General features: G+C 38.5%; 1 protein-coding gene across 4 annotated transcripts in view; it reads left to right on the top strand.

The window, feature by feature from the left end:
• Window positions 1–2,268: 2,268 nt before the first annotated feature.
• The window catches only part of SCAF4 (SR-related CTD associated factor 4), a 47,779-nt gene continuing 24,803 nt past the window's right edge, over window positions 2,269–25,244 (top strand). For 2 of the 4 annotated variants that reach the window (XM_033011256.2, XM_042788454.1), the window contains exons 1-11: window positions 2,269–2,603; window positions 14,075–14,158; window positions 14,782–14,826; window positions 15,686–15,847; window positions 18,208–18,343; window positions 20,818–20,957; window positions 21,501–21,677; window positions 22,043–22,146; window positions 22,643–22,690; window positions 23,851–23,959; window positions 24,306–24,473. In XM_033011256.2, the coding sequence (XP_032867147.2) occupies window positions 2,574–2,603; window positions 14,075–14,158; window positions 14,782–14,826; window positions 15,686–15,847; window positions 18,208–18,343; window positions 20,818–20,957; window positions 21,501–21,677; window positions 22,043–22,146; window positions 22,643–22,690; window positions 23,851–23,959; window positions 24,306–24,473 (1,203 nt within the window). In that variant the 5' untranslated portion in view covers window positions 2,269–2,573. The remainder of the gene's footprint in view (window positions 2,604–14,074; window positions 14,159–14,781; window positions 14,827–15,685; window positions 15,848–18,207; window positions 18,344–20,817; window positions 20,958–21,500; window positions 21,678–22,042; window positions 22,147–22,642; window positions 22,691–23,850; window positions 23,960–24,305; window positions 24,474–25,244) is intronic. The other 2 variants (XM_033011257.2, XM_033011258.2) reach the window with 2 other exon arrangements.

Consider the following 25,244-nt stretch of genomic DNA (forward strand, 5'->3'; position numbering starts at 1 on the left):
GAATGGGCAGACAGCTTTGCACAGCAAGGGAGGCACTAACACAGATAGCCTGTCGAGCACCAAGGCACCGCGGCTACCAGTGCTTGTACTAGACAATTCTGAAACACGCTGGGGTACAACTACATTATTTTTTTCCCCTGCAGGTTACATAAAATCCAATTATGCACAAAGTCTGATTACAAACATGCTAGAATAGCAGATTTTTTTAAAAAGTAAGATTCATAATAAAACAATACCTAATACATAATAACGAATGGGGAAAACTGATTTAACAGTCAGTTTTTAGGAGTCACCTCTAGAACCTGTAGTGACACCCTGTGAAAGGCAAATATATAATAAAAACCCACTAAAAACCACTTAAGTTTTAATAGGTAAAAACTCCCAAATTTAATGTGAATTTCCAGAACCACTGACAGCCTTTCCTGACCTTGGAAGGTTTTGTTTTTCTGTACTCTGTATAAGCTACTACCAGTGTAGTGATAGCTGCATTTGTATTATCAATTATATACTGAAAGAAACATAATGTCAAGTACTCAACATTATAGGAACAGCTGTCACCATTTAACACCTATGTTTAAAACATGAAAATTAATCACCAATGCAGAAGTCCATTCTCACTCCTCTCTCTCTCTAAACCAAAAGCCCTTAAAGAAATTATTCTTACTTCTCAGAAAGCTTTTTAGCTGATGCAATAACAGGACAGAGATAACTTACATTTTTTTCAAACTCTCACCACATACTCCATTTCTACCCTTGTTGTTCATATTTTTCAAGTGGCAGAATAAGCTACCTTCTGTGAATTTTTGGACAGCCGCATGAACAAGAACAGTAGTAAAAGCTACATATGAAGTAATTTACCATGTTGAAAATGGCAAAAATCACAAAAAGCAACAGACACTATATGGGCAATATTATCTTTTTTGTCCCCCACTCCTCTAGCTCAGCAGAGTTTCTTTAAAGAATAAATATGAAAGCTAGAAGTATTTTTTTCCGATACAAGACCAACCTATAGAAATTCACGATATCTGGAAGAGCTTTCCATTTGCCACTAGAACCTATTTATATAAAAAATTCCTCTGAAGATCAATGTAACTGTACACAAACTTCTCCTTACATGTTTCACCATCTGAGTAGAATAAGCATTCTTACTACTCTGTCAGCTTTCTCTGAATTTCAAATTATTGAATTCTTTGCATTTCAAAATGCTTTTAAAGAGGGCTAATTGCTGGACAGCCATACATCGATGACATGGAGATTCCTCAGAGTAATCTGCATTTGATTAGCAACTCAAACACCAGGCACAGTTTAACAGAACACAAAGTCAAATACACTTCATGTGAGATTACTGTAACATTCCGAGTTTCCTCTTTCCAATTTACTCCCTTGCCGATATACTGGAGGTAGACAACGCAACTGTAAGTTAAACAATAACATTTTGAACATACCATATCACACAATACTCTGCAAACCTCAAATCACTCTGATTTGACACCAATACCAAGACATTACTATAGCACTTAACAAATGCGCTCTTAATAGATGCCAACGGCCATCCTTGAAACTACACTTTCCAAGCACACAGGCAGCTCTCTCATGAACATTAGCACCCACTGGTAGCGTGAACGTAGTCATCGATTAACTTATTCTTTACCAGTGCAAAACGCCCGAGAACAGCCTTTGAGTTTTGCCGCCTTACATTTCAGCAAACAGCGGTTTCTTCCGCGGTGACAGCACTGGTCACGCAAAGGATCACGCACGCTCCAGCGCCGCTCCTTCGCTCTATTCAGAGCGCGGCTTACCGCGTGGCCTCTGCCACCTACGAGACACGACTACGGGGGAGATTAAAAATACATCAGCTTTTCAGTGCGAACATATAAACGGGCGCAGCTTTCACTCCAGCCCCCCGCAGCTCCTCAGCCCACACGCCGCCGACCCAAGGCCGAGCCGAGCCCGGCCCGGCCACCCCAACAACGCCACAGCAGCGGCAGTATCCCTTGAGGGAAATAGGCGGTGGTGCCTCGCGGCTCTCTCCAAACCACCCCCCAACAACCTCCCAGCAGCCACCAGAAGAACCTGCCGAGGCCGGGCCGCGCCTCACGGCTTTATCCCCGCCATTTCCCCTCCCCGGGGGCGGGGCCGGCGCTGACATGGCGGGGCCCGGGGAGTAACCCGGCCCTGAGTCACGTGGTGCCCTCTCCGCGCGCCGCGCCGCGCGCTCCCTCCCTCCCTCTACCCCCCCCGCCTCCCAGTCCCCCCCCACTTCTCGCTCTCCTGTGGGTGGCGCGGGGCCGGGAGGCCTGCACGATCCCAGGGTGCTGTGCGCGGCGTGGGCTCCGCCATCCCGCTGGGAGAGACGGTCTGTGCCGGGGCCCCGCCACCGAGACGCCGCACCGAGCCGAGCGAGCGAGGGCAGAGGGGGAGAGCGCGAGCCCCGCCGACGCCGCCGCCGCCGCTGCCGAACGGCCATGTCCGCGCGCAACCCCTGAGCGGGACCGAGCTGCCCCTCCTCCCCCCTCCCCTCCTTCCCTCCCCCGCGCGGGCGCCCGCCCGCATCAGCCGCCGCCGCCGCCAACATGGAGGCCGTGAACGCCTTCAACCAGGAGGTGGGGAGCGGGGGCAGTGCGGGGCGGGGGGGGGGGGGGGGGTCACGGTGGCCGCCATCGCTCAACCCCAACCCGCGCTGGGCTTCCGGCTCTGGGCCGTGCGGGCCCGGTGCGGCGCCGCCAGAGGCCTGCGCTGGGGAGGGCCCGGGCAGCGCTCGGCCTAGCTCGGCCCGGGGCTTTCCGCAGGCTCGGGGGGCGGGGGAGGTGTCGGGGTGGGGGGAGATCGGGTCTCCTGAGGAAAATGGAGGCGAGCGGAGTTAGGCCCGCCGTCGCGGCGGCAGTTGCAACGGCCTGGAGCGTTCCCCGAGCGACGCCGCAGCCGGGGCTCCCCCACGGGCCGGGGCGGGGCGGGGGGGGGGCTCGCTGAGGGGATCCTCCGGACCCCCGCCCCCTTTTTCCTCCTCACCCCACTGGAGAGCGTCCGAGCCGGGATCCCGGTTACAAGGCGCTCTCAGTCCGGGCGCGTTGGTAAGGAGGGGGAAGCCGCGTTTCAGGGCGCGAAGCACTTTTATTTCCTCGCAGTGGTTTGGCGAGAGACCTGCCATGTGAACAGGCGGCAAAGGGGATAGGCTGGAGGCTGAGCAGGGAGAGGGAAAACTGCGAGGGGGCTTATCCCTCTATAGAAACAACGCCTGGGGATGGGGCTAAGAAGTCGACCCCAACCCTAGGGAGATAGGAGCTAGGTTGGAAAGCGGAAGGTGTTCGGTCTCCTTTCACGGTACACAGAAGGCCCCTCTTGTCTCTTCTGATGATTGTGGGTTTGTTTTGGTTTTGTTTTTTTTTTTTTTTTTTTTATTCATTAGTTAGCCAATCGGAATTGGAAAGAAAACAGACCGTGATTGTTTTTTGCATAATATATAACAAAATACTCAAGCCTCTACTTTATAAAGTTTTTGACACATGGCTTAAAATTATTATTAGATTAGAGGATGCTCCCGCCTTGGTTTGACGATTTGACTTTTGCAGATCCTGTATGGACTTTATTGAACAGGCATATTCTTGTTGCAGATAATCAGTAAAAGCTAAGCCAGTACCCGTTCCAGAATGTTTAATGCGTTTTGAAGGCTAGGTTGCCGTGCATGTTTGCTGAACAGAAACAGGAAAAATGGCAGATTACTCTCATGTGATGAAGTCATGCTGTGTAAAGTTCACTCTCTGCAACTGCTTGTCATACACACACAACTGAAAATCTACTAATCCTTAACAAAGTTATAGAAGTACAAAGTGAAAAGTAGATAGCATATGCCCCCTGTTAATGGTTTTATTTTCCAGTGTTATGGGTGCTGTTTTAAACTAGTGGTATGGAAGGGTACAAAGCAACCTTCCCAAATACGTTCACATAGAATGGCACACATGTGGCATTTTCAATTCTAGTGTAAACAGAGAACAGAAATTTTCTTACCTGCCTAAATATAAACAGAAGTCCTAGCAGATGATTGCTTTTGCTCATTCATTTCAACACGTTGCTACCTGATAAAACTTAATTGTACAGATAGTGCTTGGTGTTTCTCAAACGATAAAAAACACTTGTTTTGCTGATCTGGTGGTGAAAGTATGTGTGACTTTAGAGTGAAAGCAGTGTTTCTTGATATTCTGTGACTAATCCCCATTTTAGAAATGGGCATCTTCCTCTCTGATGTAGTAAAAGTGAGATGCTTTTGTTTGATACAACCAGAAATATTTAGTGAAATTCTGATGGCTGACTGCTGAAAGGTAGTAAAACAGTGGATTTCATTTGAATGTCAGTTGTGGGGAAGCAAACTGTACTTGCTGAAATCATTGTTCTGTAATCATTTGTACATATGACTAGTTCCATGGCAGTGTACTTATGCATAAAGCTAGCATGTTAATAAATTCAGAGTTTGTGTAGTTACTGTCCTGTTCTCAGAAGGTGTGTTTATGATAATAGCTGAGAACATAAAGTCCAGTTTGTAAACTGTTCCCTTAACTTTTCAGCATGTGTTGCTTGAAGCTCTGCATGCAAAACAACACATACTGAAATAAACCGTGAAACATCTCAAACTTTTTTGAGGAGGGTAAGATTTACAGTCAGATATTGTTCTATATTCTGGGGTTTCTCGGTGAAAGCGGAGAAAGTGAAAGAGCTGTTTTACAAAAGCTCTCAACGTCATTCACAGAATGGTGGGAATAGCACAGGCTAGTGAGTGTGTGAGAACTCGTTTTGTCTTAAGACTGTCTTATAATGCATAGACATTGTGAGGACTACAGAGGTACCAGTCTCTCTTCACTGAATAGTTAATTATTTTATTGAGATTGGAATAGCTTCAACAGCAAAGATTGGGGTATCTACAGAATACCATGTAGGTCAAGAATTCCTGAACTTGCTGGCTGTACAATAGCATTGTAGACAGAGAACTGTGGTTTTATAATGGTAACTTTAACAGCTGCAGCCATGAGTTTTGTGCTGGGCGTCCCATGTATGCTAGAGGTGATGTGCTTCTGGCTTTACTGTCCCTTCTGCGGAGGTGGCAGCTGTCAGTGCTGCCAGTCTACATGAAGGAGGAGATGCCACTTACTGCTTCAGGTGATATGATCATTTGGGATTTTTTGAAGGTGGATTTGGTGGTTACAGCAATTTCTTGAGTGGTGGGAGGTCCAAGCTCAAATCATGGCTGTAAATCAGGCATCCTCTAAACTGTTAACTTTGTATCCTCAGACAAAAGAGCTTAGGGAGGAAGATAAAAGCTCCAGCAGCACTTTTATATCTGCAATTTGAACTGTTTTGTTTTGGCTGAAGCTGTGCACCCAGTCCAGTAGAAACCATTTTGGCTGATTTAGGTTCCAATTCTACTCGGAAGTTGAGTTTCTGCCCTTTGGGTTGTAGGCTTCTGACGGTATGTATGATTATGTCTCAGTGAAATAACAAGTTTCTGCCTGTCAGCTAATTGTGATAAGTATGTGGTCTTAACTGCCCATCTGAATTGTGAGGTAAAACTTAAATATAGAGGTTTGAGCTAGCACGTCACACTTAGCAATTGTGGCATGCTAGGAAAGAACACTTAGAGTCAATTACTTGGGCTCTGCCAATGGGTGGTAACTTACAGGGCTTGCGTAATTTGATCATGTTTGATTGTGCTGCCCATTCCCTTAGTCCTGTTCTTTGTACCTATATTTTGAATGCAAGTTTACCAGCAAATGTGCCTTTTAAAAATTTTAATTTTTCTACAAGAGCAAGCAAGTTTTTTGCATTGACCAAACACGTTTGCTGCTTTATTTTTATCCAGCTGTACTCTGAGCAGATACAACTGAATAGGTGGGATGTGACAGTTACGTAGTATAGTATATTTTCTACAAGGAAATTAGTTCAAACTGTATCCTAGATGAATGAATTAGAATTCATGTACTGTTAGGTATATATGTTGTGTTAAATTAGTACTTCAATTTAGTTAGTTTAATAAAGCTAAATTTACTTAGACTGTAAGTAAATCACAAAAAGTAACTTGATAATGGTGCAAAACTTCATTATTTTTTTAAGAACACAAGTAAACATTTTTCTAAAAAAGAAAAATACGAAATCACACATCTGCCATGGTTTACAAAGGTTTTAATCCTTGTGTTTTATTTTGGGGATATGTTTTTCCTTTAATCTGAAAAACTCAAGGGATAGTTTACTAGTTATAAAAGTTAGAAATAGAGATTTCTTCACAGTCTTGCTTCTGGAAGTAGAATAAAGTCAAGTCTCCTATTCTGTAATCTTACATTTGTATTGAGTAATGCAGTATATTCACTTAAGCATGTGTCTCAGGTTGGTAATCTGTACCACTGAAACAATTGATAACCCACTTCAGCATGTCTAGATCACAAACAAGATAGATATTTTGTGGGCTGTTTCTTTAAAATTAGAGCTGCAGCTTTCTTCTTTATTATTTATCCATATTTAGTGAACTGGACAGTTGTATTTTTGATCTAGTATAGCTATCCTGTGCTAATGGTAAGACTTCGTTTTGTATGTTCTCTACAATCTGTTGCTCCGTTCTTCCCCTCCCCTCCTCAGGTCCTATAAATAGAGGTGAGCAGGATGTCCTTCACAGCAGTTCTTCAGCAGTTACTGGAACTTATGAACCCCAGTTAGATTCCCTCTGGCAAAGCAGCAAGGACACAACTACCTATAGCTGTGGTTGGAGGGAAGAGTAACGCAGTCTTTTGTGCATTCTGGCACCCTTTGTCTCTTTAAGAAAACAGTGAAAGCTGCTACCCGTTGTAGCTGCCTAAAATGATTCCCATATTCCAGCAGGTGCAATAGGCTGTATTTTTCAGTCAGTGCTGCCTCCCACATGTCCTGGGAGAGTGCTTAAGCAGCAGTTCAAACGCTATTTGGATGGGGTAGAAGGATAGGAGAGTTGTACTAGAATTATAGTGTGAATTTAGCCCTTTTAAACTGTGAGACCCATACTGCAATTACTGCAGAAGCGGTATGCAGCTCTTTTGGGATGGAAGTTGCTTGGTTGCTTTTATGACTGTATCACAGTAATTGAAGGGTCATCATCGCTGCCATTGTGAGAGCTGTGTCTGTTGCTTCTGGACTGAACTGTTTCCAGCAATATTGAAAGCTGTGACATTCTTGTAGAGATTCTTGGTAAAAGAAGAAATGAGATGAACAGCTTTTCAGGAGACATGCAGGACTTAGGAGCGCAGCACTGATCCTGAGAGACAGATAAGTTTCAAAAACATTTGTGTAGAAAACAAAATTTTATTCTGTGTATTTTTATGATGTCATTTTCATATGAGTGTCTTTTGTAAAGGTGTTTGCCTCAGTGATTCAGAATCTGAGTGGTCTTTCAAGGCCACAGAAACAGCTTAAGTAAAGATGAAGTATTCATCTTTAAGTACTATTTAGCTTCATTGCCTGGGGTTCATGTCTGGTCAAACTTAAATCTCACTTTATTTTCCAAAGAATGTAGCCTGACAGCCATTAATTTTATGGAGATCTCTTACCTTCAGCAGCACCTAATACTTGGTATGCTCCACAGCTGATGGCCAAGAATTTAAAATGTACATTGGTCCTCTGAGGCATAGTTTAGCAACAGAAGCTTAGAGACATCATTATCTTTCTTCCCTTCTTAGTAGCTCAAGGAAGAATGGGAACCCGAAGAGGAAGGGGAGCAGTGAATTTTATAGGGAAAAGAAAATGTACATGGCTAACAGATTTTCTTTGGACTCGTGTATTTTTTAACACATCTGACCCTTTGAAGATCTGATCATGCATGAATAGTAATGGTGTTTTGTTAACGAAATAGTGTGGTATCTGTATGTTAGTCATGTCTTCCATCATCTTTTTTTTTTCTGTAGGCACATGAACAAATAGCTACAAATACATCCAAATGATTTGTAGCTTGGCGGTATTGGATGATTTCTAAATGTGTAAATAAAATACACTCAAGAAAATAATGAATGAATGTACAGAGTACTGACTATGTCATATGTGTGTATGGAGCCTGCTTAGAGAAATGGTGCTGAAGACATAAGATTTGATGAAATTGTTGGGGGCATGTTAGACTGCTCTGTGAAAATTGGAGACAGCAAGATTGAACGAGAGTATTGTACCAATGACCTGAGTGCTTGATATCCACTAATCACTAAACACTGTGTTTCTTTGAGTAGGTCATGCTTCTATCGGTGCTTCTGCTTTTCTGTGTGTTTTATTTAGTAATTATACAAAAAGAAGCCATACCTCTTTATTTGTAAATAGAGACCTTTTTATGGCAAAGAAACTTCAGCAAGTGAGCAAAGCCAGGAAAGTCAATTCAGGTCTTAAAAGGTATTTTCACCTTCCTGTTCTGCTATCTCATGCTTAAAAGAGATAAACAGACTTAAGATTGTACATCAAACTTGAGACACCCCAAAGGATATGAGCCTGATACCTTTTCCTTTGTACCAATGGGATAAGTCTCACTTCTTTCTTAGCTATTTTAGTTTTAGAAGGTGTATGAGCTGCCTTTTTTCTCTGACCATGTGTCATGTTTTTCCCTTGGCACCCCTATTCCTTCCTGCTGGCATGCACACATCACTGTCTGGTTTTGCTTTTCTTGTAATGAATTCAGTAACGAAGTGAAGCTAATAGTATTCCTACATTTCAACTTGATCTTATTCTGAAGACATGCTGTGCCCAGACATGCTGTCTTTTTAGGATTCTAAGGTAAGGCAGTGGGTAAATTTGAAAATAATGATTTTCCTCTTTGCTTCAAAAACCCATAGTTCTTGGGTTTCTGTATAAAATAGACCCTCAAAGGGCATTAATTGTAGAACGGCAGAAATTAATAATTTGCTGCTTGGAAGACTGAAGACCATTCAGGCCATTATCCTAGTCCTTCTCCTGTTACCCACTCCTCCTAGTACACCTCACCCAGGGCTTATGAACTGGAGCAGGTTCTACAGTTTGAGTTGGAAAGCCGCCTTAGTTCACTACTGCCACATGTTCTGTACTTTACATAGAATTTTAATTTGGGGGGTGGTTCCTAGCTTGCTCTTTAAACAACGGGCAGTCTGGTTAGACTCCTTTTTGCTATCTGTTATGGTTTAATGAGTGGATTATCTTTCTTATTTAATTGCATTTGTTAGCCTGAAAATGAGCAGGTGATTTTTCCGCCTTTGAGGTTCTTGGGTTTATAGATATTTTATCCTGTACTTCTGTACTGTTGTGAAGAGCACGCTGAATGACTCTTGAATCAATATTTTGTGTTGTGGCTTGAGATCAGTAAGGTCTTTAATACCTACACATTTTTGTAGTACATGGGTTGATACGGAACAACAAATAAATGATTCTTTTTAAAAACACATACAGCCATGGTGCACAGACATTCAAATATAGGGAGGGAAGTTCCAAAAATGTTTGGAAATTCTTAAATTGAGATTGTATCCTAAACTAGAGCTTGTATAAAACAAAAGTGTGGGTTTTTTCATACAACTTTCAACAGGTGAGACTATTGTAACTGAAATAGGAAAGTTTTTCTTATGACCATTGCCTTACTGGTTTTGATAATATTTTGTGGCTAAGCCTTTCTACTAGTTTTTGTACATTAGTTTTTACTTGTGTATGAAAGAATCCATGTAGAGAGCAGGAGACAATTCTTCTGAAACTTGAAATCATCAAAACTGAATAAAGGTACAAGTCTTGAATAGTTTAATTCTTAGGTAAAAATAAAGTTTCACTTAATTTCTTTTCCCCTGCTGTCTCTCAGCCTATGGTACCCTCCCCATCCTAGTGAACAGTATACCATGGGTGGTTTTCATTGTCAAATGAATGGATTGGCGGGCAGTGGACAGTAGAAATAGAGACAGAGCTAAACTGCTTTTTTCTTTAGCCAGTGGTGCCACTATGTGGGAAATGAAGTCAGGGAACAACTAGGATCTGTGGTTTTTTTCTCCAAACATCCAGTTGTGGTCAGTAAAAGCAGCAAGTAATTTCTAGCAGGTCAAGCTTTACAGGGCAAGAGCATTCCAGGGACAGGCTCCTGTTGTGAGGCAGTACACTGCAAACCCTCTCAAGCTGAAAATTATCGTTGCCTTTGTTACATCCATCACATTTATTTTTTAAATGAAGTGTAAGTTTTGGTGTCTAGGTTGTTTCTTGAGCTGATCATGGTGCCCTTTGAAGTATTAGATGTATTATTAGGACAGTCCTGAAATTTTTTTTTTTTTTTTTTTCATATATTGGTTTGGAAAATGTGTATGAAAGAAGATCCAAGTCTAATTGAATATATGCAAATGCAAAGTACATACGTGTCTTACTGAACAGTTGCCCCTTCTAAAAGTGAAAATCCACAAGGAACTAGCAAGGTTGTTAAATTTTAGGTTTACCTGTCTTTAAAACATGGGTTTGACACATGTAACTAAGATACTGAAAATTAAATAAAAATCAGCTTTAAAATACTCATTTGATATTCTAAAATCTTATGAAAATTTAAAAAGGCAACAAAGTTTTGATGCGCTATTGCAAGAGAGAGTGATGGGGGTGTGTGTGAAGAGAGGGCAGAATACATATATATACACACACACATATGTATGCATATACATATATGTGTAGATATATGTATGTGTGCATATATATTTATATATAAAAACATTTGCATCTCAATTTGATGCATGTTTCAACTGTAGTTCATCCTGAGCTGGAAGTATCTGTGTGTACTGTTCTCATAGCTTTTTACTATGTTTTTGTTACTGTTGCCCAGAGTGCTGTCAGTAACAGTGAAGGAACAGTTTATGGTCATCTGCTCAATCCTGTTCTTGCAAAGCTCTTGCTTATTCCTGCCTTGTTAGCCTAAGTTTCAGCTTCACATGTTCTTCAATTAATGATTTCTTCAAGCTGCTATATTCTTCATTGCCTCTGCCCTGGCTACTTCAGTGCAACTAGCTGATTTCACTTTTTCCTGCCTTCTGGCAGTTTCTCCTTGGATTTCTTTTTCCTTGGGTTGCAGCGTCATTCTTGGGATACCTCTTAAGACACTTATTTTTATTTTTTGCTGCCAGTTGTTTATTGTCATCTTCTGTTCTGCTATGAGCTCTCCCAGTTTCCTGGTTCTTTCCAGTTGTGTTCCTGAAACATGAATGCAGAAGTGCTGCTTTCACACTGGCTTCTTTGTTCTTGTTATATGGGACTGGCTCCTTTTTCTGGAGGACCAGTTGCTTCTTGGTGTGTAAAGGAAAGGATATAGAGTACGTGTTTTAATGTGGTCTCCTTTTTTACTCCTCCATTTTTCGAGTCTTCTGTTTGTTTGTAGATGATGGGGTTTGGAAATTACTTTTTTTTTTGTGTCTTTCGTTACCTCTTAAAACAGATTTTCCTGAGTTTTAATAATAGCACTGAGTTTGTTCATCAAGAGTCTTTGCACTTATTCCAAAGAAATATATTTTGAAATGGAAATTAAGCTTTTTTTAAAAAAACAAGTCAACTCCTCACAGACACCTCTCTCCTTCTGTCTTCCATCTGACAGTTTTTATTTGTCCATACTGATTTCTCAGCAAGTAGGGATGTTAGCTGAAGTATGTCTTCCAGCTTGAACGGATTTAAAAATCAAACATTCTGGCACTAGAATTTGCCTTTTATGGAGGTTAGTAATGAAAAATCGTGGTCTTGACTTGATGTTGGTGTTAGAAAAGGTACCTGGCTACCACTGTCTTGAAGGACAATTTTCTTCTTTCATATCTCTTGGAATAGGTATCAAATTAAGAAAGTAAATACCCTCCTGCCTATTCTTTGTATTTTATTGGTATAAGGCTTTCATTTTGTGTTGCTGAAAGTCTTGCTATCATTCTACTTGCCTTTAAGTATTTGGCCAAATTTATTTTTCTTCTGCATTATTTTTTTCCTTAACTGAGACAGTGGATAAACCTGTGTAAGTTGGTCTCTTCACAAGTATCTTGGAACTTTAAATTAATAGAAAAATAAGACAAATTTTTAAATGACATGTTACTTTACACTGTCAAATGAAGATACTTTTATTCTCTTATTTTGCTTTGTGGCAAATAATTGATTACATTTTTGGCTAGTACTCAAGGGCTCTATTTTTTTCTTTATTGTGAAGAGCAAAATCAAATTATATAATGCAAAACCATTTTTTCTGTAAATTGTGGGAAATAAGGTAAGAATCATGACAATATAATGATTCTACCTTTAGTAAGCCACAGCTGACATAGGAAGCTAAGTTTATGGGAAGAATAGAAAATAATATTTAATGAAGCAGAACATATAACCAAGAGCTATGATACAGGAGGAATTAAAAAGTAGTACTGAGATGTCCTGGCTTTTCTTTCTGCTTGGAAGATGGGGAGGAAGATTTGGAGAAGAGGGAATGGTACTGACAAGCCTATGTGGATTATGCTTCCGGGTCTAGGGACTAGTAGAACGGAAGTGTGCACAGTACACCAGAAGAACATATTAGAGCATATGGTGTAGTTTTTACATTGTGAAATTACAACAGTAGTTTATGGACCATATAGAATTCACTGTAGATCCAGAATAGGCAAAGTGGTCTGGAAGGTGGTGAAATGTGCATTGGATTTTGGTGTTTTCTGGTGTGGGTGCATGCATGCTAGTGAGTGACGGACTGTAGGACTGTTATTGAAAAACAACCACCCCACACCCCCCCAATCCCTTATTTCCCTATTCTCTTAAAATGCTCTATAGGAAGCACTGTATAATAAGAATGTCATGCTGTTCAGGTGTGCTGGGGTCCTGAGGAAAATTTATCCCTCTTTCCTCAGCTTTCTGTGTTCCGCCCTTTGTGGCTGTTTCACCAGCTCTGACAGTTCTGTGTGCAAGTTTTATTTTCTCTCTGAAATGTGAATCTAATACTTGTTTTCAGAGTTATGGTCAATATTGGAAGACAGAGCGGAGTCTTTTCTGAATGCCTAGGTTCAAGACATTTTGAAAGTGTTTTAGTAATAAAACTGAACTTTTTCTGGAAGTGTTTTGTAATAAATTTCCTCACACATGAGATGTAAGTCATAGTGATGCTATTTGTGAAAACGAAGTTTGGGGTTCTTTTGGTTAGAGTCACAATTTTGGATTTGAAGAACTGGACATCCTACCTGTATCCTACATGTTTTGAACGTAGAATATGCTTTGTGTGAATTCAAACTTTTTTAAAAAAAAAAAATTATATCTAGCACTGCAGAATCCCATTTTACGCTTAATGGTCTTAACAGAATAGCTCTCCTGATATGATTAAAACTCTTTGAAATAATGTGCCAGGGCTATGTTTATAGAAATGAGATCACAATTATTCTGTAAGTCGGGTTCACAGAATGTCTCAAACTGTCATATATAAAGACTAGTAACTTCTGAAAACTTTGTGTTTAAGGAATCAACTTTTCCACTGGGTGATATTAGTATGGAGAACAGTTGATGCAGTTTATAATATGGTATGGTCATAGCAAGTGAAATGGTAAACATCTCTATTAAAGACATTTGCAATGCCTGTATATAGCAGGATAATTTGAAAACCTAGTATTGGTTTGATTGCCTTGATGGGTAAAAGTTGTCATACTTTTATGTACATTATTTTAAGATTACAGGATTATGTCAGTCTAGCTATCTGTAGGGCCATCCTAATATTTCTATTTAGTAAACAGATGCCCAGCTGACTTAAATCAAGCTGCAGTTATTTCTGGTTTATATTGTTTTTGTAAAATAGCAATTTCCTATACCCTAAGCTAGCACTGCCTGTACCATAAGTTAGCAGATACTAATTTTTAGATACAAATGGAAATTTGACAGCAGCCTTATCAAAATCTGATAAATCAGTGAATATGGGTTAGTTCACAAGGAAGATAGCTTTGAACACTGCCTAGAAAGATCTGCTTGTTAGTCTTTGTTTCAAGGGCCAGCCAGCATTGTGGCGATACATAGTGGGGAATGTCAGTAATCAATCAGTTGTCTGAAATGATGTCTTGTTGGTTAACTGATTAATCTTCAGAATACATTTTTAGTATTTCTTTTCTCTGTCTAGCTCTTTTCACTGATGGAGATGAAACCTCCTATTTCCCGAGCAAAAATGATTCTCATCACAAAAGCTGCCATTAAAGCTATTAAGGTAAAGTACAATTGAACAAACATAAAACTGTAACAGTAGCAATGTTTTATTATTTTACTTCTAAGTAAATGCATCTCTGTATTCCCAGTCTTAGCTTCATGGATGTTTTATTCTAGTTGGTGTTAAGAATGTTATCTAGAAACAAGTGGGTGGTGAATATCATCTCTTGGTTTTAGACTAGTAGCATAATGCCAGCTTGATTTTTTTTTTTTTGTTGATTCATTGCTTTTTAATGCTACACCCACTATGATGTTGTGATTTCTATGTAATAAAATTCTAAATGTTGAGGGATGCAACCACACCATAGCATATTAAAACACAGCAGACTTGCTTAGAAAGTAAATTTATAAAGCTCTCACTAATACTCCAGAAGCAGTATGTTCTTTGTGTACACACTGACACACTTTTGATGGAAAGGATGACTTGTTTCTGTCTGTTTCCCCCGTGAAATCTTTTTCTTGGTGCTTAGTTAACTTTGCTTTATAACATACTTCTTTTTATAATGTGACTACATATTTTGTGGTCTTTCCTAAATGGTAGTAATCACAAAGAGTTAAAATACTTCTGAAATGGTACATCGCTGTTGAGTAGATGATAAATTAATGTATGTATTTATTTTCCAGCTCTACAAGCATGTTGTCCAGATTGTAGAGAAATTTATCAAAAAGGTAAAAAAATAAAAAATAATCTACTGATAAAGATATTGTCTGCATGTGTTACTAGATATTATTAATAATGCTAGTAAATAACCAGAAAGGCTTCTGTTATCCAGGAACTGAAGGAGAAAATTTTGTTTAGGTAGGATTTTACACATTTTTGTATCTCCTTGTCTATATAATTTCCTCATTTTTGTTTTGCATATTATTTTGTACATTAAGAAAGGGAGGAAAAAAAAAATCGTGAAATTCCCCCTTCTTCCACTTGGAGGAAACTGGAGGTACTGAATTTCAAATTAACTTTTAATGTCTAAAACAGAATATTTTCAGAAAATACAGTTTTCATGCTTGCCTAGGCATGTAGAACAACAGACTAGAATGCAGTGCTCACTAAAGCCAAACTTCAGTTCCTCCGAGTGGACAGGAGAAACACTCTTTTCATTCAAAGTCCTGAGACCTCCAAATAGAAGGACTTTGCAGTAAGTTCTGGAGAATAGAGATCCTGCAAATAGTTCAGTGCATTGAGTGTGAGGTAGCTTGATAGCAGATTTGTGACAGTCTGTACTGTAATGTAGTAGACCTGTTGTTGCGGTCACATGTCAAGTTAAAGGTACTTTAAAAGCAGTGATTGAGAAGATAAAGGCTGCTTCAAGCTATCTAGGTATATTTTCTCTGTCACAAATGTGAAAGCATGTTTTTCTTCTCCATTTCCTTAAACAGAAGTAAAGCACTTAAAGAAGTCTACATTAAACAAATTAAAACAAATTAATATTATTTTTCTTCAGTATAGATTTCCTATAAGGATCTAGGGTGAATGCGTGTGACCTTGTTAGTGTCACTGTGTAATGGAAAATTATTTTTATGTTTTTAGTGCAAACCGGAATATAAAGTCCCTGGATTGTATGTTATTGACTCTATTGTTCGTCAGTCTCGCCATCAGTTTGGAACAGACAAAGATGTTTTTGGGCCAAGATTCTCTAAAAATATTACTGCCACATTCCAGTATTTGTATCTCTGTCCATCTGAAGACAAGGTACAACTATTATTTCTCGGGCGGTGTTGTGAATTGATAACAGTACTACCTTGGTGTTTCCACTTATGTGAAAGCGAATCCAGTGATTCTTTATGTCCGTGGTAGTGAATGTTGTTGTATGAAATGGTATAACATGCTGAGAAAGATTAACAAAGGTGATAGTTAAATGCAAGTTCTAGCTAAAATATTTATTTTGCCGAACTTTCATCAGTTTTGTTTTGCCTATGCAGACACTTCAACAGTGTGTGTGGCTATGCTGAAACTTTTTTTCTTGTGGCTCCTTCAGGAAAACTTACTATGGAAGGTAGTGTCTCCCACAAAAAGAAAGTGATACAGGAGAACTTCTTGTATAGTAGTCAGTGAAGGTTCTGTGCCCAGATATTTTCTAAGAAAATCATCATGTTGATTTCTTCATTCTTTACAAATCCCATAGTTGAGAATTTCATTGCTGCTTTCTGTTGTCAAGTCTGGTTTAAGGCCTTGGTTTTCTTAATTTTGCTGTACTTGTTGATAGAACAGAGGCTCAGAGAGTATTCTGAATTCTTGATAGCCCAGGTTACCATCAACAGAAGATGGCTTTTATGCCCTCTGTCAGAATAATTTCAAAAGACTCCCAAGATAAGTGTGTTTTAGAAATTGCCAGCTGGTTTCCAGAAAATCGCCTACTCACTCTTTTTCTTAATTGTAGTGCTGTAAGAGCAAAATACTCTTTTTCAAACTGACTTTTTCCCCAGTTTTCTAACTAAGCTTTTCAAAGGCTTTGATGCTCTGTAGTTTTCTAATGTGGAATGTTTAGATCTTTAGGTCTTGAATCTGATATTCTGGAGCTTCTGGGTTAGTACCCTGGTGAAATAGAGCAGTCCCTTCTTCTTTCTGTCTTTGTGGTTACCATTTTGTTTATCTAAATGGATTAGTCTATCCATCTCCTTTATGGAACCACCTGATATCTCAGTGCTAAAATAATTAAGATACTTTCCACTAGGGGAATGATACTATTTATAACATGCTTACTTTAATGAATTTCCAGTACCTAAACAGAAAACCTGATCTGAAGATACACAACTATGGTTGATATACAAAGAGAATGATATAACTTCTTTTTTTTTTCTTTTTTCAACAGCCTTTTTGTAAGATTAATATATGACTGAAAACAAGAGTATTACATTTACTCATTTTTGGGCCTTCATATTATTTTAAAGTCTCCTGGAGAGATAGAATACCCAAAGAAAAAAAATGCTGCTGTTTTAAAGATAACCGTTTTTTCAGACCAAAATCTCATTTAAAAGTAGCCACTTCAGGTTTCTCTATAATTGATCTTATTGTAGAAAACATTTAGTGAAATTCTTTAATCACTTAACCTATGGAAGTATAGGTGGATTTGCATGGGTGTATATAACTGAGTCACAGTAAGGCATTTTATTGTTGAAATAAGAAGGAACAGAATCAATTCATTCTTAGCAGCTACTGTAGAAGTTAAAAGAAGCTAAAATGTGTATGTGTGCAAGTCAGATGACTAAGTATACAAAAAGGACAGGTATGTCAATATGGCATGTATTCTGACATTTACCTGTGTGCATGTTCCAACTGAAGCAGCACATCTAGTTAGACATTATTGTTTAATGCTGGTCTAAAGAAGGAAAGACTAATTTCCAGCTTGTTCCTGAAAGCTTCATTGTTCTTAATGTTAAAAAAAAAAAAAAAAAAAAAGAGCTTAAAAAAAATAAATGAGCTTAAAATAACAGCTGACGGTCAGAGCTTCTAATTTAGTCTTTCTTTCTACAATGATCAGTTAGAATGTTTTCCATTTGCTTTCCTGATGTTTTGAGTAATGATGGAGATAAGTTTTCTGGTGTCATCATAGAATTGGTTGGGTTAGTAGAAAAAAATTCAAGCAAACAATCTTCTATCTAACTTTAAGGCTTTGTTCTAGCATTTTATGGTCTAATTGCTCCTCTCTTCATTAGGATTTTTCAGCTTATCTTCATTTTCTCTGTCTGTCTTATCACATTTGTTGTTTGTTTCATCTCTTTATGACCATCTGTGAAAAAAGGGTGGGGCTGATTTGACTATTTCTGTTGTATATCAAACCTGGATTTTCTGAGTGGCCAGAATAGTTTTAGAAAAATGGCAGAAGTTGCTTTTTATTAAAATGGATAGTCAAGTAAGTTGGTAGTGTTTACCTTTGCCATGTAAAAGGTCTTGCTGATTTATGTGACGACATAGGTGTTAAATATGTATGCCTGATTATGTTGAACTCCTATACTGTTCAAACCTTTCTCCTCAACGTACAGAAGATAAATTTTGAGTTTGTGAATTAGGAAAGCTGTATCTAGCGTTAATGCTTGCATTTGTTTCAACAGAGTAAAATAGTCCGTGTCTTGAACCTTTGGCAGAAAAATGGAGTATTTAAAATTGAAATAATTCAACCCCTTCTGGATATGGCAGCAGGAACCAGTGCCACTGCACCAATGACAGAAAATGCTACTAATAATGAAGGTATGAATGACATTATAACTTCTTTTAAAAGCATGAATGATAGTAGCTTGTTTGCTTTCACATTAAAGCACCTAGTATTAGTTTTAACAGTAGCATATTAATAAACTCAGCTTTGTTGTCACAGTTGTGTGGAGCAGCTGAACTCATAAGTAAATGCTGATATTGTAGTTCAGAAGTTATCAGAATGTGAATACTTACTTGGAAAATATCTGAAATTTATATCATGTTTATGCATGAGTACATACATATGTGCATGCTGCACTTACAGATGACTTCAGTGTCCTCTCAGAATCTTTAATTTTTTTTTCTTTTGGTCTGAAATATTTTTCTGTTGTTTCTCAATTTTATAATTCTGATGTCATCTTTTAAATGTCAGAATCTGAATAAGTAAAGTGTGTTCTTACATGTTAAGAGCTTCATCTTTGAATCAACTTAGTATCTGAAAGCAACAGCTGTCCATCTCTTTCATCATGCAGCCCCGAAACATTTTAACTGGTGTTTCAATTCCAAATTCTTGAACAGTAATTTTATGCCTGGCAGTAGGCTTTTACATGGACTACTGGTTGAAAACCACTGACCTAAAGAGTAAGGTAATGATGGCCTGCCCACAGTGTTTTCACTGACCTATTTTATGCCACATAAAAAGCTGGCAGCGAGGTTACTGAATTGTGGATGAGAATATACAAGCCTCAATTCGCTCTTTCTCTGGAGGGCCGCCTTTTTGAGTTTGCACTCTATATTTCAGACTTGGCTTTGGTAACCTCCTTATTTATTGCACTTGTATATGTTGGAGTAGGACTGGGCAAAAAATATGGAGTGAGTGAGGTGTGTTGACAGACAACAAAGTAATGATTCACAATAGCATAAGTGAAATCATCTCCAGTGGTGGTTAAGAAAGCATATCCTATTGACATGTTTTATAAACATGGCAGGGCAGGGGGAGGGAATGTCTTGACATCTGAGCTGGGGTGCCGACTGGTGGCTATACAGTTTCATTCCGATATGACAGGTGAGTGGCACTATTTTTCGATATTTGTCTCATCAGTAGTAGCTAATAGGTTGGTTGCATTCTGCATAGATTTTCATGTACAGAATTACTGATTTCAGTGAGCTTATTCAGAGGCACCAGAGGGGATAATTTGGCCCTGAAATAAATGTGCTAATGAATAATAATAAATATATTAATGCATTATGTGAAATAGAATCTGTTTAGCTCATAACGCTGCAAAGTCTGCTAGCCAAAAAAAGAGAGAGAGAAAAACACAAATTTTCTCCCTTGAGCAAGCAAATATCCTTCTGAATATATATAGGAAATGATTTGGGAGTTAATTTATATTTTAAAACAATCACTTATCTTTTTGCAGTATTTTTATGTAGCATCTGACTTCTGGGAAAATATTCAATACATTTGTCTCTGCTTACAGCATGTCAACACTGCAGTTATTTGAACTGCAAACAGATGAATGGCTTTAAAGAAGTTGGTATTGTGAGGGAAACATATTTGCTTAGTGTCTCAAACTAAAAAATATTTGTCTGTGGGTTTTTTTAACTGTCTCTCCTTGTACGGTTTTACGGTAGTCCATTAAAATATATTTGCTAAAGGATAGTTAGTTGCTTACAGCATGTAGGAATTGATGTCATTACTACTAATTTACTTTGTACTAGCAAAACATTTATTAAAAAAAAAAAAAGCATTGTAATCTAAAGCAAAGAGAATGGAAAAGCTGCATGTATAGTCAGAACTAATAGCATGTCTTAAAATGTGATCTCAGTTTTAGTAAAGCTCAGTGGAAATAGGAGTCTTTTCCTGGAAGAATTAGTAAAAATTATTTTTATGGTAGAAGGATTTGTCTGTCTCATGCAGGTTTGGCTTGTGCCTATGCAAAAGTGGCATGTGAACAAATCTTATCAAAGAAAAGGAGTTGTTCGTGAAATAATTTTAAAAAAGCTTTAATTATTACCAGACATTTCAGCAAAAGTTCAGTTACTGACAGAAAGTAGAAACTATTAAGAGCAACTCATTTGCTCTTAAAATGAACCATTAGATGATTGATTTGAAATGCTTATCCAAAAGACTAAGCCCAGAACTTTGTAACCAGAAGTAACATTTTAAGTGTATTGACACGTGTTGCTTAGCACTGTTTGAGTAATAGTTTTTCTCTCAACTTTTCTAAAATAGTACAAGTGTAAACACTGAGTTGTGATCTAAAATACCATGCTGGACTACCCATGAGATAGGCCAGTTTTGTTTTCTCTCTTAGTGTATATAATGCGCAGATGTGAGCAGTGAGTGGAGAAGTTAATGAGGCAAAATGAACAGAATATGCATTTGGGGTAGTTTAGATAGGGCTTTTTGGATTAAATAGAGTATTGTAAATAGACACTTGTTTTGAGGAGGCAGATGCATGCTCTGAAGAGTAGGATAAATGTTTTGGAATAACATAATGCTTTCTTAATTCCTGTGAAACTCTCAGGTTCACCGCCCCCTCCAGCAAAGGTTCCTTCGGAGCCCCCTCAAGTTACTGCTAACTCAGTACCTACTGTGCCACAGTTGCCCAGTTCTGATGCCTTTGCAGCTGTAGCTCAGTTGTTTCAAACAACGCAAGGACAACAGGTAACCTGCTTATATTTAGTTCCCTTCTAATTTCAGTTTTATGTTAAATGGAGGGGGAAAATGATGGAAGTAATATCCTTGATTTGAAGCAAAACAAAAAGCCTTGCTAATGTCTTCAGTGGAAAACTGATAAAGTCAGTATTGGAATTATCTGGGACCCTTCTATCCAATAATTACGGTACTTGAGGAAAATTCAGTTATACGTTCCTAAAAAATTAGTTCTAAATTGATGCAATTACAAAGTTTTAAGAACAGACAGAATATATCTGACAAAATGTTGTGTTTTATTGTTTGGTCCACTTAAACGTTTGCAGTGTTGAAAGGCCTGAATACTGAAATCTTGAGATCTGCTGAATTTTGCCACTGAAGTATTTAAAAAGTGACTTTTGGTCTTGCTGAAAGTTCTCCATAGTTCCATCAGGTGATTGGTGGTGTTCATCCTGTGCCATAGTTTTGTTTGGTGTAAAATTTGTATCCTGCAATTCTTTCAATATTATGTGTTTATGTAAGAATTTATACTTAATACTATGTAAATTTTTGTAGCTTCAGCAAATTCTTCAGACTTTTCAACAGCCTCAGAAACCCCAGTCACCGGTCATAGATAACACTGTGATGGCTCAGGTTCAAGCTATTACCGCTCAGTTGAAAACTACAGCAGCGCAACCACCAGAACAAAAAGCTGCTTTCCCACCGCCTGAACAAAAAACATCATTTGACAAAGTAAGTCTTCATTTGTTCTTTTTGTTTCATTTTTTCAGTTCAGCAGAAGACTGACTGATGGATGCCTCAATGTTGTCCCTTTATTAGGAGAAAAATGATGCAAATTTTGTTTCTTCTCTTTCCATTTGGAAGTCAGCTTCATGATTTTATAGCCTAATGCATTTTCTGAGGCTGAACAAAACTGGTTTGGGACAATTTCTGGTTCTGTATTAGAATATAGATTATTTTTTTATTTTCCGAGTCTAACCTTGTCTTTAATTCCAGAGCTGTTGGATATATAGTAAGACTTCAGTAATAAGGATAATTTGGCTGCCAATTATATAAGATACAGAAAAAAATAGTTGGCTCAATGTAATTTCTTTCAGAAGCTGCTAGATCGGTTTGACTATGATGATGAACCAGAAGCAGTGGAAGATTCAAAGAAAGAAGACTCAGCTCCTTCTCCTTCTTCAGTTTCTCAGCCAGCTTTGTAAGTTTTGTGTCATAGTAAAATTAACAGATATTTGTTCTAAAAAATCTTTAGGTTAGAAAGCTGATTAAAATTCCAAGTTACTTCAGTGCTTAACTGCTACAGTCCAAAGTTAAAATATTGTTAACAACTTCTGGTGGGTTTTTTTGGTCTTTTTACTTTGGTGATCTGGTGTAGTTTTGAGTCATTGGTTGAAGAATGTGTTCTGTAGAGAAAAGCTCAGTTTTGGTTTCAAGATGTTCCATGTTTTTATTGCACAACTGAGCATGTCAGGGCATTGTTAGTAATCAGCTGGATTGCTTTGCTGGCTGGGGAAAAGATGCTATTCCAAACATTGTGGTAGTTTTAACTATTTAAAAAATTAAAATTGGCTTTGCAGCTTTACATTCTCAAACATTAAATATCCACGCAAACTAACTCAGACTCCTGTTTCCCTTTTGATATGCATTATGATAAAGTCTTAAATTACATGATCACATACTAGTTTTTTCCACAGGACCTCTCTCTCATTCAGTGCACAGGCTGGATGGTGCTCAATACCTGGGTTAGTCAATATTTCTTTTTTCCCTGCTTCAGTATGTGGCCCCATGTCTTACTTGCTGTATATGCCATCCAAACCCTGCTCTCAAAACCAGAATCACTAACTTTGTCATTAGCTTTATTACTGTGTTTATCACCTTGAGCACTTTAATGTTCCACAAGTATTAGTTAATTAAAATGCCTTCTAAGTAAATTGCTAGTATTGTCCCTATAATACAGCTGGAACTCTGAAGTTCAGAAAGATGAGGTAGGTCAAATATGAGCACTGCTTGTGTATGCCCAACTAGAGATTATTGGACTAGGCTTTTCATCATGTTTATGTTCTGTTTGGAGCACTTCAAAGCCTCTGTCCTTATTGCCTTACAGTTGTGTAAGATGCCTCTGATGATTGGATTCCAGTAGTCTCATTTTGGGCACACAAAATCAGTAATACTCTATATGTAAAACTGATCTGTCCAGAATCATCTAAGAATTGTACGGCACCTGTGTCTTAAAATACTACTAAGTTCCATTTAACATGACAGTGAAATTCCTTTATCTTCCTGAAATCCTGTTCAGTTTCTTAAACAAACCGCATCCTGTAAACAGGTCCTATTAACTGCACAGACCTCATTAATTCCCTGAGCACTGTCCATTCTGTGTGTTGAATCAGGAAGCGAATGGCTTTACTGTAATCCTTGTGTGGTATACATACCCCTTTCTCCTCTGCCCTAAATTCTTCCCAAGCTAAAGGTTTTTTTCCCAGCAAAAGTATGGCCAGTGTAATTTCCTTGTGGAAAAGGCTTACTTCTTTTGTTCCCAAAAGAGGAACTGGAAAGGAAAAAATAATTAGCCTAAGGCAGACAACCTCCATGAAAAATTTGTGTAGGCTGAGATCTTTAGCAAGATCATATAAGTGCAGGGGGGAAGAGCTGCTTAAACCTTTATGTGGCATTTCTTTAAATGTTAAAGGACTGCTCTTACAGTGGAGAAAAGATAAGAAAGCCACTCTTTCTCCTTTTTTTTTGTTTTCAGTTTTTAGAGAGGAAATGGGATCATAATAAAGATAACTTTTCTGTCTAATTTTGAAGAAAGAATGTGTAAATGTACATAGGAATATGTAATATAAAGGCAGAAAATCTGTGTACCTACTGACTTGTCTCACCAAAATATTACTGGTTTTAGTGGATTTCCAGGAGAAGGTATACAACAGCCAGTATTTCCTCAGCTCCCAAATATGGATCCTTTTCAGCAGCGAATGATAGGAATACAACAGGATCCAATGCGTCACCAGGTAACTTTCAGGTTTTGCCTTGTCCCTCTGTTCTGTTATATTTTCTATCTTTTGTTGTTTGCTTTGGTGCAGGAGTAAGGAAGAGGTGTTCCTATTAGTGAAGAGTGAATATGGCTTAGCCCTCCAACTTTCTGAAGAAACGTATTTTTGTTCTCTGTTCTAGTCAAGCTTTGAAGAACAAGATTTTTGTTTTATACACCTCAGCACTTGCCCTACTTAATCTTTCTTGGGTTTCTGGTCTTTTATTGTGACTGGAGCAAAGATACAATTTTACTTTAGCAAACTGGGAAAGCTAATATAACTTTTTCTCCTAACTGGAAGTTTTTGTGGTTTTTCTTCTTCAAAGGTTCCACTTCCTCCTAATGGGCAAATGCCAGGTTTTGGTCTCCTGCCTACCCCGCAGTTTCCACCCATGGCTCAGCCTGTGATTCCGCCAACAGCACCTGTACAGCAAACCTTTCAGTCTCCTTTTCCAGTCCAGAGTGAATCACACATGCAAAAACCACATCAGCAGGTGAGGACCCCTTGCAGTAAACAAACAAATGCTCTAGTACATGTCTTTTTCAAATGCGTATAGTTTGTTCAGGAGAGGAAATTTTGTGATAACCATGGACAGAGATGGCTGTGAGGGTAGCTCATGTGAGAGAAAGTTGGACAGCTGCAGCGCTACATGACAAGCCTGGTATTTCAGAAGTCTAGCAAAACCAGCATATGTATGCCTTATGCTTCCTTTTGTCAAAGACTTTGGATTGCATTTTGTCCTTCCACTTCTCACTTTTCCTCATCTTCCCTTTCCTGTCCTCATCATGCTTCAAGAATATTTTGTTCCATGTAATTCTAGCAATGCAATCTCATTCTGGAGAGGAACTATCTGGGAAAAATCAATTGTTATGGGTCCAGTGGATTGCTACTGTAGTGTAAATGGACCCAGAAGTCTGTAAAGGTTTTAAAAATCCAAGTGTATGTAAACACCTCTCTCTTGTTCATAAGATTTTGGAAGATATTGTTGGTTTGGTAACTGGTTGCTACTAAGAAGAAATCAAAGAGCAAGTCTATTTATGAGCCGTTATTTTTTAAAAAAACAAAACAAAACAAAACGGATTTGCCTCTTCTGTTCCAAGGAAAGGAAGGAAATCCTGAAATGAGAAATAGAGGTGTTACCAAGCTGTCTTTATGTGGTGACCTGCGATGTCACAGACTCTAGAAATAAGTACTTGCTTTCCATTTGGAATAAAGGGACAATTCTCAAGAGCATCTTTGTAATTAGTTTTTTAGTTTTGAATCC

Source organism: Tyto alba, unplaced genomic scaffold, assembly GCF_018691265.1.
Source record: "Tyto alba isolate M040663 unplaced genomic scaffold, T.alba_DEE_v4.0 Super-Scaffold_14, whole genome shotgun sequence".
Classification (NCBI taxonomy): Eukaryota; Metazoa; Chordata; class Aves; order Strigiformes; family Tytonidae; genus Tyto; species Tyto alba.